Source organism: Carlito syrichta, unplaced genomic scaffold, assembly GCF_000164805.1.
Source record: "Carlito syrichta isolate Samal-C Ts95f unplaced genomic scaffold, Tarsius_syrichta-2.0.1 Scaffold281728, whole genome shotgun sequence".
NCBI lineage: Eukaryota > Metazoa > Chordata > Mammalia > Primates > Tarsiidae > Carlito > Carlito syrichta.
In genome coordinates, this window is record NW_007225824.1 from 489,156 (window position 1) to 507,562 (window position 18,407).

General features: G+C 36.8%; 1 protein-coding gene across 1 annotated transcript in view; it reads left to right on the plus strand.

Annotated features, from left to right (window-relative positions):
* The window catches only part of POLR3B (RNA polymerase III subunit B), a 130,500-nt gene that overhangs the window by 61,656 nt on the left and 50,437 nt on the right, over positions 1 to 18,407 (plus strand). Inside the window, exons 14-19 of the mRNA XM_008052564.2 lie at positions 3,080 to 3,280; positions 5,659 to 5,821; positions 7,054 to 7,207; positions 10,305 to 10,379; positions 10,906 to 11,004; positions 15,491 to 15,618. Of these exons, the coding sequence (XP_008050755.1) occupies positions 3,080 to 3,280; positions 5,659 to 5,821; positions 7,054 to 7,207; positions 10,305 to 10,379; positions 10,906 to 11,004; positions 15,491 to 15,618 (820 nt within the window). The remainder of the gene's footprint in view (positions 1 to 3,079; positions 3,281 to 5,658; positions 5,822 to 7,053; positions 7,208 to 10,304; positions 10,380 to 10,905; positions 11,005 to 15,490; positions 15,619 to 18,407) is intronic.

Below are 18,407 nucleotides of genomic sequence, written 5' to 3' on the forward strand. Positions count from 1 at the left end.
GGTAAAGTTTAAATGTCATCAGTAGGAGTTTTATTACTATAACTTTTCTGCCAAATTATAATTCCTGTCATATGAGGCAACAAGAAAATAGATTCTCTTACCTAGAAGAAAAATTTTAGTTTAACTGTTAATAGCTGTAGTTTTAATGGGCTCTTTCCCCCTTTTTCTTCTGTGGTAAAATTGGCATATTTCAGGCTGTTTTATTAATTGGCAACTTTTGTCCAATATAATACAAAATGTTTCATTTCACAATAGGCTTATATTCTTGAAAGGTCTATCAGCTATTCCTTGTATGAGCAATGAATTCAGTCCTCACAGCTGCTGTGTATTCAGGGCCTCGGGCTATTTATAAAAGGTGTTATCAGATAGGGTTTTGCTCCCTTTTTCTTAAAGCACAGCTATAGGTCTATCTGATGAAGTCTGGTTCGTGTTTTGTATGCCTGACATAAAATTAGTTTTATGGATGGGATTTTGCCCCAACAAAAGCATAGTATAGTGTAACATGTTGATGCCCTTAACGATGAAAGAATTAGTGCAGACTTGCTTCAATATTTTACTTTAGAAATCTACAGTGGGTTTATGTGAGCAGTCCTTGCAGTGACAGCTACATCTAAACTTGAGGTGAACCAGGCCTTTGTGCCTGCTTAGGCACATGAAACTCTGGTGGCCCAGACTTGTCTGAAGGTGGATTTCTGCACATTTGAGGAGAAGTCTCTAAAGAGTATTTGAACACACTTCTATTAGAATTGCTTTTCCTTGCTTCCTGACCCATGATTTTCAGGTCATAATAGCTATTTTGAGTCGTTCTTTTGCCCTTAAATGACACTGCTTTACCTCCCTGACAGGACTGCTTATTAGAATAAGCAGCAGTAGGCCTTGTTGCAGGTGCGCCCCAATCTGTAGGCAACCAGAAAAATAACCTTTAAAATTCTGCAAGTGTTGCCATCAGTAGAATGCTTTCACCAAATTAAATTTTTCTCAAAGGAACAGTTTTAGACTTCTTGTCTGTTTCTCGTCTCTCCCTTTTATAATACTCCTGCAGAATACTAGAACAAATTCTTTTGCTGAACATCTTGGCTTCACTCCCCATCTACTTCCTATTTGCCAATGGCTGCTGTCTTACTTTAGCTCTGAGCTGAATATTTATTTACCTTAGTTACTCTTACTCTCGGGCATGAATCTAGTAAATTAGATTCATTCTTGCTCCAAGGATAAAAGGAGTTAACTGGATAAGTAATACAGGAAGTTACTTTGTGGGATGTATGTGTTTGCTCTGTTTCTTTACCTTGTAATAGGAAGATTTTCTTCCTAGAATTTAGCTCTTTTCCAATTTATCAAAAACTCGAGGTTCTGTATATAATAATCAATATAATAATGACCAAATGATCAAACTTTAATTTGTGAGGGAGCTCCCCCAAAGTCATATATTTTAATATAAACAGATCACGTAATCTTCTTCTGAAACCCTAGCAGTTTTTCTTTTTTTTTTTTTTGAGTTGGAGTCTCACTCTGTCGCCCAGACTGGAGTGCAGTGGCTGCTCCTGGCCACCGCAGCCTCGCCTGCTGGGCTCCGGTGATCCTTCCGCCTCAGCCTTCCAAGTAGCTGGAACTACAGGTGCGCACTACCACGCCCGGCTAATTTTTGATTTATTGTAGAGATGAGGTCTCGCCAAGTTGCCCAGGCAGGTCTCGAACCCTCAGGCTCAGGCAATCCACTCACCTCGGCCTCCCAAAGTGCTGGGATTACAGGTTGAGCTACCGAGCCCGGCCACAGTTTTTCTACTATGAAAGCTTTTAACCTGGGATCCACACATCCTCTCTTGAAATTGTATGTAAACATTTTTATTCATGGGCCTTTGTGTATTTTTCTCAAGAGAACATTTGTAACTTTCACTGAGTTCTCAAAAGAGAAATGAATCACCTGAGATGCAATTTTTCTCTTTGGAATTAGAAAGATAATTGAGTCAACCTTTTTTTTTTACATTTTATTTTCTACCTTGCTTTTATGATGCATACTATTTTCTGCTGTTAATTCATGTTACCAGAGATTTACATTTTAACAATTCTTGGCTGGACGCGGTGGCTCACACCTGTATTCTCAACACTTTGGGAGCCTGAGGTGAGAAGATAGCCTGAGCCCTGGAGTTCAAGACCAGCCCGGGCAACATGGAGAGACTTCATCTCCACAATAAATCAGAAAAATTAGCTACATGGAAGACTGAGGGGAAGGATTGCCTAAGCTCAGCAGGTTGAGGCTGCCTGTGGTAACTGTGCCACTGTATTCCAGCTTGAGTGACAGTGAGACTCCAACTCATCCCCCCGAAAAAAATTTCTAACCTTAATTTTTAAGTTATCTTTGAGAATATTACTTAATGTGTATAATTAATGCTGCTATAAAATAACATTTTAAAGTAATACAATATATTTCATGCATAGAAGATAAAGTAAATTTGATGTTAAGATTTATTTCATATGACTCTATTTTAATAGTGACATGATGGCAACAGAGAATTTATACAATATTTCTTAATATATCTGCAGTTTTTAGATTCCTTAAGCCTTGATTAAGAAGCCTACAGTTTATTCATTATTCTTAATAACTGCTATCAAAGTTATTCTTCTATTGCTATATTTACCTCTACTTTAGACTAACTTTGGAAGACATCCAAATAATAACACATTCCAACATGAAATTATCTCTTTGAGCTTCAAACTAGTTTGACCTTAAATATGTACGGAAATTCCTAGTGTTTTGTCAATTAGCTTTTTACTTCAGGCAGAAAGGTCTGCTTGTTGAGTACATAATTCATTCCTCAGAAGATGACTGCTCTGATATGATAAGGTTGCATCAAAGCATTCTGAGATGGTTGCTAGACATAGTAATATTCATTTATTCCTAGAAAACCCCAGCAAGTGACCTGACTAAATTTTAATTGTGACATTTTGATTTCTGAGTATAATAACGGCTCTAATTTCATAAACACGCAGTTCCTATGATGCACTTCCAAGAGGAACTGCACAGTGTCAGGCAGTATATGATTGGGTTAAGTATAATCTTACGTCTTTCATCTCTTTACAGGGAAATTGGTCTCTAAAGAGATTTAAAATGGACCGCCAGGGTGTGACCCAAGTGTTGTCTCGCTTGTCATATATATCTGCGCTGGGCATGATGACAAGAATCTCTTCCCAGTTTGAAAAAACAAGAAAAGTGAGTGGTCCTCGCTCCCTCCAGCCATCTCAGTGGGGAATGTTGTGTCCTTCAGACACTCCTGAAGGAGAGGTAAGGTACCTAGGGAGTCTGTGTTGTGTCAGAGGTAACTCCTATGGGGTTTGGGGGTGGTAGGGTTCTGCTTTTGTTCTCATCCTCTAGACCGTGTCCCTTATTTTGGTTGTCCACTTATCTGGCAGCCAAATATTGATGTGCTTGCCTATAATATATTAGTATCATTCCAAAACCAAGACCTACAGAAGCATTTGATTGATGTCACCTAAATAGAAACATGGTCCACAATGCTCATGTTTATTTCAGTTTATTCCAAGAATGAAACCATGCAAAAAGTGAGTAAGAATGTGAAGACAAATTGAGAGAGCCATCACCTTTGATGCTCATGAGGAGCTTTTTTTGAGCAGCTCCTTATTTTCCTTAGGTGTACTTGGAGGACTTTGGAGACTCATTGCAGCCAACTAGTAGTGCACAGTCCAAAACCAAATGTGATCTGGACTCACTTAATAGGAAGCATAAGCAATTACCTAAACACTAAACCAGGGAGTTGAATTGGTTTTTTTATAGCACCCACTACTCACTGTGTCTTGACCCTTTCTCCTTTATGTTACCATTGTTAGTTTCACTTGATTCTGTTGTAAATTCTAGAAAGTTCACCATTGTACTTCAAATTCCTGGAATAGAACCTCAGTCAGAGTAGAGGCCTTATGAATATATGCTGAATTAATAAATAAGTCATCAAATTTTGACAAGTAAAAGACTTAGACTCCAAAATGTAGGAATTCATTATGACGTGGAAGAGGTGAAAATCGGAGTCTGTGTAGAGTTGTGATTTTTAGGAATTATTCTTCTAATTTATATTAAACCATAAGGAAATTCACACTAAAATTATGCAGTGTGTCAAATTTTTATAATTTATACAAATTGAACTTTGAGACAGAAGATTTCCCAGAGATTCCTTTAGCTAACTTTGATAAAGTATCTGCTTTGTGCATTACTATAGGAAATAGTTTTTAAAGATTGAAGATATAATCTTTACATATCACATTCTAATTGCTATATTCTGTCCCTGTTGATACTTTGTTTTAGAATTATTTGGGGTTGTGTAGAGTTTAAAAAGATTTATTTCCTTTTCATTTTGAAATAATTTTAGACATACAAAAAAGTTGCAAAAATAGTAATACAAAGTGTTTCTACAGTCTTTCACCTAGATTTCCCAAATGTGATTGATCATATTAATGAACATAGCACAATTATCAGCCTCATGAAATTAACATTGATAACAATACTAAAATCTATAGACCTTATTCAAATTTTGCCTGTTGTGCCACTAATGTCTTTTTTTCTGCTTTAGGATCACACATTGTTTTTAGTTGTCATGTTTTCTTACCTCTTTTAAGTTGAAAGAGTTCTTCAGTCTTTCTTTGCCTTTCGTGACCAGTAAACTTTAAAGTACTGACCAATTATTTTATAGACTCTTTCACTTAAGGCTAGAAATTTTGTATTTTTATGCAACTGCATTTATTGACATTTTCCTTTACTGATTTTATAGTGTCACCATAATGCCTGTAATGTTCCGATATCTGGGAATTTTTTGTAATCAGTTTATCTTTGCTGGATATTTATGATATCATCAACATTTACAGTTACAAATAGTGCTGAGCATTTTTGTGTCTAAATTATTTTACAAGGGGGAACCCAAAAAAACCCCTGAATTTCTTTATAAAAAATTGTGTGCTTATTCTTAAACGTTTAAACTTCAGTTACTTTCAAAGTACTCTTCATTGAATGCAGTACACCTATTGAGATGCTTTTTCCACTGGTCAAAACATTTTTTGAATTTGTCAGTTTAGTGCTTCTGCTGTTTTTTTGTTTCACCTCTTCTACATCAGCAACATGTTTCCCTTTGAGGACTTTTTTCATTGAAGAAACAAAAAAAGTTGCTTGGGCAAGATCAGGTGAACAGGGAGGGTGTAGCACAGGGGCTATACCATTTTTAGTCAAAAACTGCTGCACACTCAGCGGGTGTGGGCATGAGGAAATGGACAAATGTGTCGAAAGAATTTCCACACACAAAAAAAATTCGCTGACACTTAACACAGCCTCTCACAATAATGCTAGCTGGTACACTGATGCTGATGGGTTCCTAGAACACTGACCTAGCAGGGAAAACCTGCACTACAAGGGGCCTGCCCTCCAAAAAACATTTCTTTTTGGAGGGAGGGTTCCCCTCGTATATTCTTGCTTGTTTTTAGGATAAATTCTTCTATGTTAAAGGGTGTATACATTTTAGAGCCTTTTGTGTGAATCACCAAAATGTTTCCTACAAGGTTAGACTGCCTTACATTGCTACCAGCACGGTGGTAAGCTGTTTTTAGACATAAACTATCAACTGTACTGTTTGTTCTCAGAAATTACTGTCTTTTGTTTTTTAGGCATGTGGTTTGGTTAAAAACTTGGCCCTTATGACACACATTACAACTGACATGGAAGATGGACCCATTGTTAAATTAGCCAGTAACCTTGGAGTAGAAGATGTGAATTTATTATGTGGGGAAGAGCTCTCTTACCCAAATGTGTTTCTTGTCTTTCTTAACGGTGGGTATATTATGGAGAAATGTTGATCCTAAACAATCTGTGAGAAGGGGGAAGGAATCCATTATTATCCTTGTATTTAAAGCACAAATATACGTTAATTCTGGGTCCAGGTTGACCTTCTTTAAAGATAGAAAAAATAATCACAGAATCAGTTATTGGCTGGGTTATTCAAGGTTATGAGAGGATACAGCTATCAGAACTAAAGGGTAACATTGCAGAGACTAGCTACTTTCTGTCCTTTTGCAGCCGGATAGCATATCCACAGTGGAATGAGAATCAACATGGTTTCTTTAAAGATAAATAAGTTAGATATCTGAGTCATTATGCACATATATTCAGACCAGTCTTTATAGTGAGTTGACTATATTCAGCCATTTGATATTGATATGTCAACAACCTATGGCAAGAGAATCCTTTTATTCAATTGCTTCTTTCACGTACCTCTTCCCTTCAATGTCCTCCAGAGATTCAGCAGCAAGTATGCCCTCATCCTTTCTACTTTTGGTATGGTGGTCTGTGCTGTGTACCTGTCCTCTCATGAGTGTTCTCTGACACCAGTTACCTCACATGTCTCCTCTTCTCCTCTCCCACATCCTCCCACTCTGGGCAGGCAGTTATCCTTTTCTGTATGGGCTGGTAAGGGGTCAGAACCTCAGCAAGGCTGTTCACTGTTGAGTGTATCAGTGATCCCAGAGGCTAGCATTGAGCAGGCTCCTACTCTGCACTTTCATGCAGTACTGCTCTGAATCCTCACACTAATCCAGAGGCAAAGTCCAATTTCCTCATTTCACAGATGATGATTACAGGAAGAGCAGTTTAATGATAGCAATTAATAGGTACTAGGCAAAGTTCTAGTGCTTTACATAGACAAACTTGTTTAATCTTTACAACCCCCCTATGGAAGTGATAGAGCCAGTATTCAAACCCAGGTAGTCTGGATCTCAAGTTCATGCTGCCAGCACTGGGCTGACTCATGAGGAACATGACGCTAACTCTTTCCGCATCACTCAGCCAGATTGTGGTAGGGGTGATCCTGGACTTCAGGTGACCCAAACTGCCTTAACCACTCTACTGTGCTCCTTCCCTGCTGCATTGTGGACTGACTGTGGGTGTTAATAGTATTTTCAATATGGCTACTCGGTGCTGTTTATTATTTTTATTGGTTGAATATTTTAAATCAGGTTATATTTATTTTTTATTTCTGTCTTAACTATTTTTTTCTTTTTGCTTAGGTAACATCCTGGGTGTCATTCGAGACCACAAAAAGCTAGTGAATACATTTCGACTGATGAGAAGAGCAGGATATATCAATGAATTTGTTTCCATCTCAACAAATCTTACAGATCGATGTGTCTATATTTCTTCTGATGGGGGAAGACTGTGCAGGTATATGTTTTTAAAAAGAGTTCTTAAGAGTCTCTATGTTTACTCTTGAAATAAGTAGACTTGCTTTTTTATTTTTAAAACGCTTTAGCCTCTTTCATTGCTAAGATAAATTTAATTCCATTAGCAAACCCCTCATGAATACGCATACTAGGTACTGAGGATTCAAAGATTAATAGGAGATGGTGTCTGCCCTCAGAGAGTTCAGTCTGCTAGGAAAAGCAGAAATAATTACTAATAACAATTAACAACACTATAATTAATGCTAGCTAGTATTTATTATTTTAACAGATGTACTATATATGTAAGACTTTACCTTCATTCAACCCTATGAGGTTGGATTGTTCTTTTAATTTAACAAATGAAGAAACGGGTTCCATGAGACTAAGTAATTTACCCAAATGTAGACAGTGGTAGAGTCTGTTTTACTCTCAAAAGTCCTTAGAATTCATTTAACTCACAATTTTACCCACTATACTCTGTTTCTACAAACTGAGTTTGAAAGGATGAATAGGATTGTGTTTCTTGCATGTAGGGGGAAAAGCTGGGGAAAGGTAAGAATGAAAACATGGAGGCATGAAGAAATAAAATAACATTAGACCAATAGAAAAGTAGATTCATTTTATTCATTCAGCAAGTATTTATTAAGGTATTATTATGCACAGGTACTGTCAAGGAGGTACAAAGACTAAGGTGCCATAGTATCTGGCTTTGAGGGATAGGCAGGATTGTTACCTGAGGACATTACCTTGTTTCATATGCCTTCTCCAGCTTTACTCTGGTTACTCGTTGTAGACCTTGGGCAGTGTTAAAGTGCAAGGCAGTAAGATAACTGTAGCTGGAAGTCTGGCAGAGCTGAGGGAGTGGGCTGCCGTTGCTTGTGTCTGTTTGCATCCTCTTTTGATTACGCGACCTCATTTTCTTGTGGGGACTGCCTCTCCTCACTGTCGGTCATCCTGGGATGGTCAGTCTGGTGCTATCTTTTCCCCAGCCAAACTTCAGGCTCAATTGAGGCCAGTCAGACTCTCTCATCAGAGAATCTGAATCCCAAGTAGGATAAATCAAAGGAGGAAAGTACTGGAATTGACTCATTCTGACAGTGATGCTTGCGAGAGGCTGCCCATTACTCCTTGTTTTTTGAAGCCGTGGGACTGCTCTAGTTCTTTTTATTTCTGAAGTTGAGCATTTTATCTTTTTCTTTGATTCTTGTCTTTCCAGTAATTTCCTAGTATATTTCATTTTTGCTTAAATTAGCTAGAATTGGTTTATCTTCTTTGCAGCCAAAGAATGATTAGCCGATGATATACTTGTATTAAATTCTAACTTCCAATTTGTTGGCTTATGTGATTCTGAGTATGTTACTTAAGTCTCTGAGCCTTGGTTTCCTTGGCTGTAAAATGTAAGTAATAATGCTTACCTAGGATTTTCCTGAAAACTGACTGAATACAGTGTGGAAAGTACCTTGTAGGTTTCCAGGCACACATTAGGTGCTTACTTGAGCTATTAATAACACGGGCCATTTAGGGGCAGGAAAAACAGTGGTGATTGCTAGTTACTCTTTTTTAGGATTTTTGTTTTTCATTGCATCTAATATAATGTGGCATATTCTAAAACAAAACATTATTTTTTAGAAGCAATTTTATGATGGCAAAAAGTTTTAGTGGAATTTATTGAGTAGGATAAGGGTATCAGGCTGCTAAATGTGATCCCCTCCCTCTCCTACTCCTGTGTTTACCATTACTTCTGAGTCTTAACCTGAACTACACTGCAGCCCTCTGAGGCAGCAGCATTGCTCTGGTTCCCCACCAAGAAGGAACCAGAATTTCAAGGTACTATTGATTTCCATGAAAAGCTCACCCAATTCATTTTTCAACAACTTGTGTTCCCCTTTTGTTATCATATGGCTCTTCTTCTTAACTGTTTAAAAGTGCTCATTAGTCCTCAAATAGTTATTTGGACTTTAGGGTAGAGCGCACAAGTGTCTGGTGGTTACTTGCTCCTCTGTAAGAGCTGCTTATCCAAATAGCAACAGCCCTTGTCGTTTCAGTGCTGCATGCCATCCTTTTTATCAGTGTTTCCTCTTGGTGGCAAAGTCCTTAGAGGCAAGTCACCATTGACAGTTACGGGTTAATCTACTAGAATGCTTTCTCCACCTTACACCCCATTACATGGTTAAAAATCACAAAGTAAGAAAGCTTTATTCTCTGTAAACTTACCGCCACTCTTTTTGATCATGTATAGTTTTAAGTAACCTCCTAGTCTAGCCTAAATCAAACCACTCTAAATATCTGGATTGACCCTCACAACAAAATACCATTATTATTATCAGTGACAGTGCCTTTTTGCCTGCTGACTCCAGGTAGTATAACAAGTATCCCCAATGTGAGGTCAGGAGATGCTTTTGGAATGGTGCAGTACACAGTTTAAAAAACATGACATTGGGTCAGACACGGTGGCTCAAGCTTATAATCCCAGCACTTTGGGAGGCCGAGGTAAGAGGATTGCATTAGCCCTCTGGTTTGAGACCAGCCTGGGCAACTTGATGAGACCTCTTCTATACAATACATCAAAAAATTAGCAGGGTGTGGTAGCGCATGCCTATAGTTCCAGCTACTTGGGAGGCTGAGTTGGAAGGATCGCTGGAGCCTAGCAGGTTGACGCTGGTGTGACTGAGCATGCCACCGCACTCCAGCCTGGGCAAGGGAGTGAGACTCCAACTCAAAAAAAAAAATGACATTAAAGGTTTTGTTTCCCTTCTATACTTTATTGAGTATCATGCTAGTGTTGCCTTTTCTTTCAAAACCAAATGTATCCTAAGATACTTGGAGGAAGTCCTGTGTGTGTGCATGTGTATGTGCATACATACATGTATAGGGGCTTGTTTGTGTATGTGTGTATGTATGCATATGAGAGAGAGAATATAGTCCCCTATACCACACTCACACATGCAAAAAAAAACCTGGTGTCCTCAAGCAATCCACAAATAGGTTTGATTGTATCTGCATTTTCCCTCATTTCTCTATGGTAAACTAACTTGCTGATGTAATTCTTCCCTGGAACTACTATTAATTTTGTTTTTGTTTTTGTTTTTCCATTCTAGACCCTATATAATTGTCAAGAAACAGAAGCCAGCAGTCACAAATAAGGATATGGAAGAGCTGGCCCAGGGTTACAGGTAAATGACCAGAAGCAAAACTTACCAATCTCCTTAATACATACATATATTTTCATTTTAGTCTCTTGATTCCCCCCCTACCAAATATACCCACCTGCTAAAATTGTTTTCTTCTTCATATGAACTTGCTTGGGCACTATAAAATATTTATCAATTTAGACCATGAGGGTTACAGAGTCTTGATGCAAATTAGTGCACAATTTAGTATTTCTGGTAAGAAAAGGGCTTATAGCAATATGTTGATGCATACACTGTGGGTCTCTCATCATGAAATTTCTAACATTCTTTTTTTTTTTTTAAAGTGGGGACCAGATTGACAAGGGTCATAGGTCCTTTACTGTTTTTATTTCAGCAATTTGTGACCACTCTGTAATCCAAAAATAACATGTTTCAGGTATTCCAGTGATATTCCATGGGAGAGAAAGTTTCTTTTGAGTCTAACAGAAAGCCACTATCTTCTGTTATTTTAAAAAATACTGCAGTAAAATGTTTTCTAATAATGTCTCTTTTAACAATATTTTCCCAGGAACTTTGAAGATTTCTTACATGAGAGTCTGGTTGAATATTTAGATGTGAATGAAGAAAATGATTGTAACATCGCACTGTATGAACATACAATTAACAAGTAAGTAGGATCCATAACAACCATAATTAAAATCTATTCTGATTATAGAAACTGCCTGCTCTTTTCATTGTCATCTCCAGTCCTTCTGTCATGTATTCTTTTATTAGGAACTTTTGGAAGTATACTGTTTTGGGCCATTACCTTGCTAGACTCTGGTGTGGCCATGTGCTCTTTGAACTGTGGCTGTCGCCATGCTTCCTGGTTTTGGCCCCCTCCCCCACCTTGGGGAGGTGAATCTTCTCTTTCTCTCTTTAATTTCCTTTTTTTTTTTTTTTTTAATGTGCTTTTAAATAAACTACACTTTTAAATCTTAAAAAAAAAAAGAAGTATACTATTTTATAGTATGGGAGCATAACCCATCATTTGTTCCAGTCAGGAGTATCACAAAGCTGCTAATAAATCATCTTTAGATTTACTTAACCTTCCTATTCATGTGACTGGCATTTTTTTTAAAGAAATTGCTTCTCTGATTTTAATACTTGATTACTGCCACAATTGAACTAATGAATCAGGCTATATACAATATACTTGTCTCCTTTAGAGATGATTTTGTCAATAGACATCTGAATTCTCATTGTTAGTGTGGGAATTACCTACATAGTATTCTGGAAAGATATTTCTAAGTTTGTATGAACTGTAAACTTGAAATGGTAATATGTTCATGATATTACTTCTTGAACAATGATATTTTTAGAAGCATCTTTGTTCAGTTTGGAATACATTAGAGGACATCTATATAATATACTGTCTAATGCATGTGACTGATGCACCACTTACCTGAAATTTAAATTTTTGCAGTTATATTGTTAAATAGTTAGAGTGTTTACACTGCCACCTGATAGCTTTGTATGTCTTCAGTCAAGTGTAAGTATTTTCTGGCAGGGTGCCATGGCTCACACCTGTAATCCCAATACTTGGGAGGCAAAGGTGGGAGGATCACTTGAGCCCAGGAGTTCAAGTACTGCACTGTAGCCTGGGTGACAGAGAAAGACTCTGTTTCTGGAAAAAACAAGCAAAAAACAAGTACTTTTCTGTTTTCTACTACCAGATGAAATATACCACTTTAATTTTCTTATAATTTTGTAAATAGTGCTTTTAGTCAGAATTTTTATTCCTTAAAGTTGTGACTCTCTCAAAGTACTAATTTATATCCCTCATTTCAAAATTGAGTATAAAATAGAAGTATTTTATAGTATCTTCATAAATGACAGTTCCACCTGTTGTGTTACTCAAACCAAAAACCCCAGTTTCAACCTTAACTCTTCTCTATATCTGCATCAATCCCTAGCTTGTCATGTCAGCCTTCAAAACAGGGACAGAATCTCAGCTCTCTTCACTACCTTGATCTACCACTTAGTCCAGGCCGTTCCCAGTGCTTGCCTGGATTCTTGCAAAAGACTTCTGACAACTTTTGCACTTGTCCCCATGTCAGTTCTCTTCTCAAACCCAGTGGTGTTCCATCTCCCTCAGAAGTCCTTACAGAAGCCTTGAAGTACCTACACGACCTGCCCACACCCGCTTCACCCCTGCAGCATCGTCATCTGCCTCTTCTTACTCGCTGTTTCAACCACAGTGGCTGCTTCCTCAAACCCTTCAGGCATGCTTTTGTCTCAGCACCTTGGCACTAGCTCTTTCCTCTGCGTGGAATACCCTCCCTCACGTACCTGCATGGCTCGCTCCTACACCTCTTCCAGGTCTTCACTCAGATGTCACCTTCTCATGAGTCTTTTCTATTTTATTTAAAGTAGAAACCCGTATCTCTGTCCACCCCTCCTCGCTGCTCTATTTTTCTAGTGCTTATTACCTTACAATAAAATTTATATTTTGCTGATAAAATTTCTTCACTGGAAGCTTCATGAAGGCAGGAATTTTCACTTTTTTTTTATTGTTGTAAATGAACATAACTATCAGTATTACCCAATTACCAAGCTATTGCATACATCAAATTCATACTATTTTAAAAATATACAAATTGTATTATTATTTCATACTTATGAAGTTTTTTAAAGATGTAAATGCATAAAGTAAAAAGAATGCATTCCTTTCCTTTCCCATCCCACCAAATTATACCCTCCAGAATTAGCCAGTGCTAATCGTTTCTTATCTACTATTCTAGATTTTTTTTCTGAGTACAAACATACATGCATGATTCCATACAATAGGTTTGTATAAAACAATGGTAACATTTTCAGTGTCTTGATTTTGTTTTTACTTAACAGTTAACCTAATCTGAACATTTTCCATATTAGTGTATATATATATGTATTTATATACATGTATATTTGTGTTTACAGTAATGTGCCACTTAACAACAGGGATGTAATCTGAGAAATTTGTTGTTAGGTGATTTCATTGTGTGAAAACACATAGGGTATGTACAAACCTAGATGGTCTAGCCTACTACACACCTAGGTCTAGCCTACTACACACCTAGGCTGTGTGATAGTGCCTGTTGCTCCTAGTCTGCAAATCTAGACAGCATGGTACTGTACTGAATACTGTACGCAGTTGTAACACAATGGTAAGTATTTCTAAACATATCTAAACAAAGAAAAGGCACAGTAAGACTACTATTATAATCTTATGGAACCTCTGTTGAATATGCAGTTCATTGTTGACTGAAATGTTATATGGTACATTACTGTATATACATAAATATATTTTTGTTATTTATGATTTTTGCTATTATAAACAATAGGTTACTTGGTTTTAGTTTGAACTAAATTTAAGTGCTTTATGTACAGTGAGTGAATAGAGACTCTTATAATTCCTGTTCAGGATAGAAACTTATGATTTTAAAAGAAATAATTTTTTGTTAAAATCTGAGTTCAGAGTGTTGGATTTACAGTAATTATTAGATTCTGTATCATATATGTTGTTGCAAGATAAACGTTAGGTGTTTCCTTTCTTCATTTTGCAACTTAACCCAATCTTTACATCTGAAAAAGTGATTTTTATTTACATGGGGAATGTCAACTCGGCCAATATTTAAAGAAAATAATACATTAAAATAATACATTAATATTTAAAGAAAGGAAACACCTGACTGTTTTATTCTTGTCTATAAAATGCAGCTATAAGCTGATGTTCTTTAAAGAAAAACCAAGATGAAACCTAGAGCCCTTTCCTTCCTTGCTGACAAAGATCTCATGTGTCTGAGAAGACTGGGCTCTGCTAGGTCATAAGGTCAAAGTAATGTTCTTCAAATCAAGAGCTACATGGAAAGTACCTTCTCTCACCAAACTGGGTACATAATTGAATACATGTGTACTGAGAAAAAAGAATAGATGGATAAGTGGGAGATTTTTTACCAGGTATGTTGTAACTAATGATGGATTGGAACCTGGTTTCTTGGAAGCCACTTCCCTCCACAAGTACTGTAAATCACTGAAGCTTTTAAGATTACACTTCACAAACTCTTGAGGGAGAAATGGGGGTCCACAGAAAACACAGATCTTGGATGTCATATCTGTTACTTTCAATAAAAACCTTAAAGTAATCTATTCTTTCCTATTAACATATCTGAGTTGCTGTATCTTGTAGCCAAAAAGTGAGTTTTCTGCAGAAGTATATTATGAAAGTAACCAAGTTTTTGGCACCTACTTAAAATCTTACTTTGTATGCAAAACTATCCATAGCAGAGCTGTTCAATAAAATAAAATTCAAGCCACTTATATAACTTCAAATTTTCTAGTAACTGCATTTAAAAAGTAAAAAGAAACAGGTGAAATTAATTTTGATAATATTTTAATGTAACCAAGTATATCCAAAATATTATGTCAACATGTAACCAACATAAAAAGAATGAGAGAGTTTTCCTTTTTTTCCTAGTATATGCCTTCAGAATCTGACATGTGCTTATATTACATCTCAATTTGGATACTAAATTTTCAGCAGAAATACTTTATCTGATTTTTATGAAATTTACAGTTTAATAAGCATATGCATAAATGTAAGTTGTTCCAGATATAATTAAAAGGTATTGAATAGTTGAACTGAGTCGTTTAAATTTAAATTTGAGTTTTCAAATCTAAGGTAATTAAAATTAAGTAAAATACAAAATTCAGTTCCTCAGTCAACACTAGCCTAACCTTTCAGTCTTAGTAGCCACAGTTAGCTACTGGCTATGGTATTGGTCCCCATAGTTCTATAGTAACTATTCTTAAAGGGGATATATCCTTCTTTATAAAATGGTGATACAACTTACTCACTGATATATGTTAGAAGAATGAGGAACAGCAGGCTACTCATGCATGTGGATATTGTTGATATATTTCTATGTGTTCAATATCATATTTCTTTATGTGTTATAAGTTCTTATGTTGTATTTTATTTATGTTTTTATTTTACAAGTCTTATTAGCATCAGATTTTTGGGTCTTGAGTCCCTTGGTGACCTAGGTAATCATATTTTTTTATTCTTTAAGAGACATTTATTTTTTTTTTACTGGTTGCCTAAGATGTCTAATTCTTAATTAACTTAATAGAGATACCACCCACCTGGAGATTGAACCCTTCACTCTTCTCGGCGTTTGTGCTGGCCTGATCCCATACCCTCATCATAACCAGTCCCCAAGAAACACGTATCAGTGTGCCATGGGGAAACAAGCCATGGGTAAGATTTCCTTCTTGAACTTGGTTTTCAGTACTTGGAGAAAAGTCTTAAATCTTGATTCTTACCAGTATATATTACATGTTTGGACAAATCAGGCATTAGGAACACCTGAGGGTTACCAAACTCAGAGAGTTGCCTGTGGAACTGCAATGCCTGCTGTCTGTCACAGATACATCTAAACAAAAATGGAGAAAGCCTCTCTGAACTTGTTTCCTTGACCAAACAAAGGGACATATAATAAACGTCATAGAATGATGAGGGAATAAATATAAAGAGAAAGCCCTATAAAATGTAAGTTGTTAACCATGAGATGGGAGAAAGAACAGAAAAACTCAAAGAGGAAGAGAGAAAAAACAGAGATGAAGATGTACAACGTATGTTAGAATGTACCTAGTGATTGCCTGGATGACAACCATTCAACTCATTATATCCTTGCAGTTGCTACTACGTCTTCTAAAACTCACCTAATTCATGTCACACTAATTTCTGAGTTCTTTTTCTTTCCTCTATTCTGTTTTTCCTTTTGTCTATCTATTAGTTTTATTTATCCATTCATTTATGACATTTATTGAGCATAACAATAGACCAGACATGGGGGCTGGAGCCTGAAAATATGGGGATGAGACAGAGCCCTGTACTTGAGGAATTCAGAGTCTCCCAAGAGATACTGACTAAAGTGTTTCAATCTAGTGTGGTAAATGCTATAATAGACTGACAACCAAGATCCAAGAAAATTAAGGAGGAAGGTCATTTAAGGTGAGAGAGCGGGTTGTTTCTGAAAGATGGAGCTGAGCTGAGTCTTGGAAGACCATGAATATTTCTCAAAGGTATAGAAGCATAAGCAAGCATGGCATGGCAGCGTCTGGTACTTTGGTGTGGCTGTCTAGTGTAGTAGGGCTGTAGAGGTGTGCTGAGGAGGTGCCATATGTTAGGAGTTTGGGTTTTATCTTGAAGGTGATATTACCAGGTAAAAAAAAGTCTTAGAGACTTTTTTGAAGTGTTTTTTAAAATCATTTAAACTCTAATAAGTTTTTAAAGTTTCTTTTTATATATATCTGTGGCATCGATAAAACTTTCCATCTCTGATTTAAAGCATGATACTAGGAGCTTCATAAAGAAACCGTAAAAATGTAGAGGGAATGCTGTTTGCATTGCCCATGAGTAACATCCAGGGTACAGTTAGTGCCACAGTCACCAGCAACCAGCTGCAACTGATCATAGCTTGACAATTAAAGAATCCTGTTTTTTCATTGTGGGTAGAGAGCATATTCGTTTCTTTCCAAGTTTTTATATTGCCCTTTGGTAGCTACCAAGAAATAAAAAGCAGTTTCTCCTGCTACCATTTACCTGAATGATGTAGTGCCTGGCAGTTCAGAATAATTCCCAGTGGGAAAATCTAAACAGCATCTCATCAATTTAGCCTTTTCCATTCATCCTCAGTAGCAGTGTAGGCTGATTTCCCGCTTGTGCTTCTGACTTGCTAACAAGTTGAAATATACAGTACTGAACCCTGTGTGTCATGAAAGGGCTATCACTTCTATTGGGTTTACCAAACCATTTTGTTTCATGATGTGAATCCCAGCTGAAACAATACACCTTTTGTGTAGAACCTTCAACAGAATTAACAGAAGACTAATCACTTCATCGCTAATGCCACTCTTCAGTGTGTTTGAAGATTGACACAGAAAGGGCTGCATCTATCTCCACTTAGTGAAGCTTTCTTTGAAAAATAAAGAATAGATAAAGGAAAGAAATAATATTTTTATTTTTATAATTCCCCTCCTCACAAAACAAAACAAAACAAGAAATCTTTCTATGTGACCATGAGTATCTGAAACGTTTGGTTAGTTACCACACACAGTTAAGCAGGATCAGTGTGTACAGAAAGCCAATTCAGTGTCTGTAGAGTTCTTTTGTAGTTTTCTGTGTGAAGGTTTTTTTTCTCGTTTTGTTTTGAGTGTCATTTGCAATTCATTGTCTGTGTTTTCTGAGGTTGGTGTATTCAGCTGCTCTGACCCTGGGTCCTGCACATTTAGCTCCTTGGATACAATCCTCTGACGTTACTGCTGACGCTAGGAAGACAAAAGCCACTGAATATCTTAAGTAATAAAAAAAAAGCCTTTGTTACTGTTTGTTATTATAAAACACCTGACTAGAAAGAAAAGCAGCGAGATAAAAGTACATTTAAAGTTGGCACATAGCACGGCCACATTTCTCTTTGGACACTGAAATAGCTATAGAAGTATTGAGCGAGGTCTCTATGAAAAATCGAAAAAGGGAAAAAGTCAGCAGAGGGAGAAAACCCACAGCAGATACCCAGGTCTGTAATACAGGCTTAGCACTTGAATTAGGACTTCTCTGGATCATTTTAATTCCATGTAGTCTTGATGGCTGCTAACTAAAACAATATATCCTATTTTAAATATGAGCCATCGCTGAAGACTATTTAAATTTTACAGAGACTCTATTCAGATTTCCTAAATAATATATTAGTTACTATTCATCTGTCTGCTAGTCCATGTATAACATGGAAGATAGCAGCCCAGAAGTAATTCACTAAATATTCTAGCCAATCTGGAAAATTTGCTATCTATAATTCCCTACCGCCCCCCTTCCTCCCCCTCAACAGAGTGAAGAAATGAAAGTCATTTTCTATTACTACGAAGAAGGAGACCAAGATTAGCACAAACCACAGAGATTGAAAGTCTTACCTTGTATGTAAGGGAGAGCTAATCCAACATAAAACACCAGCAGAGGGTGTTTCTTAAATCTTAGGCACTTTGAGTTAT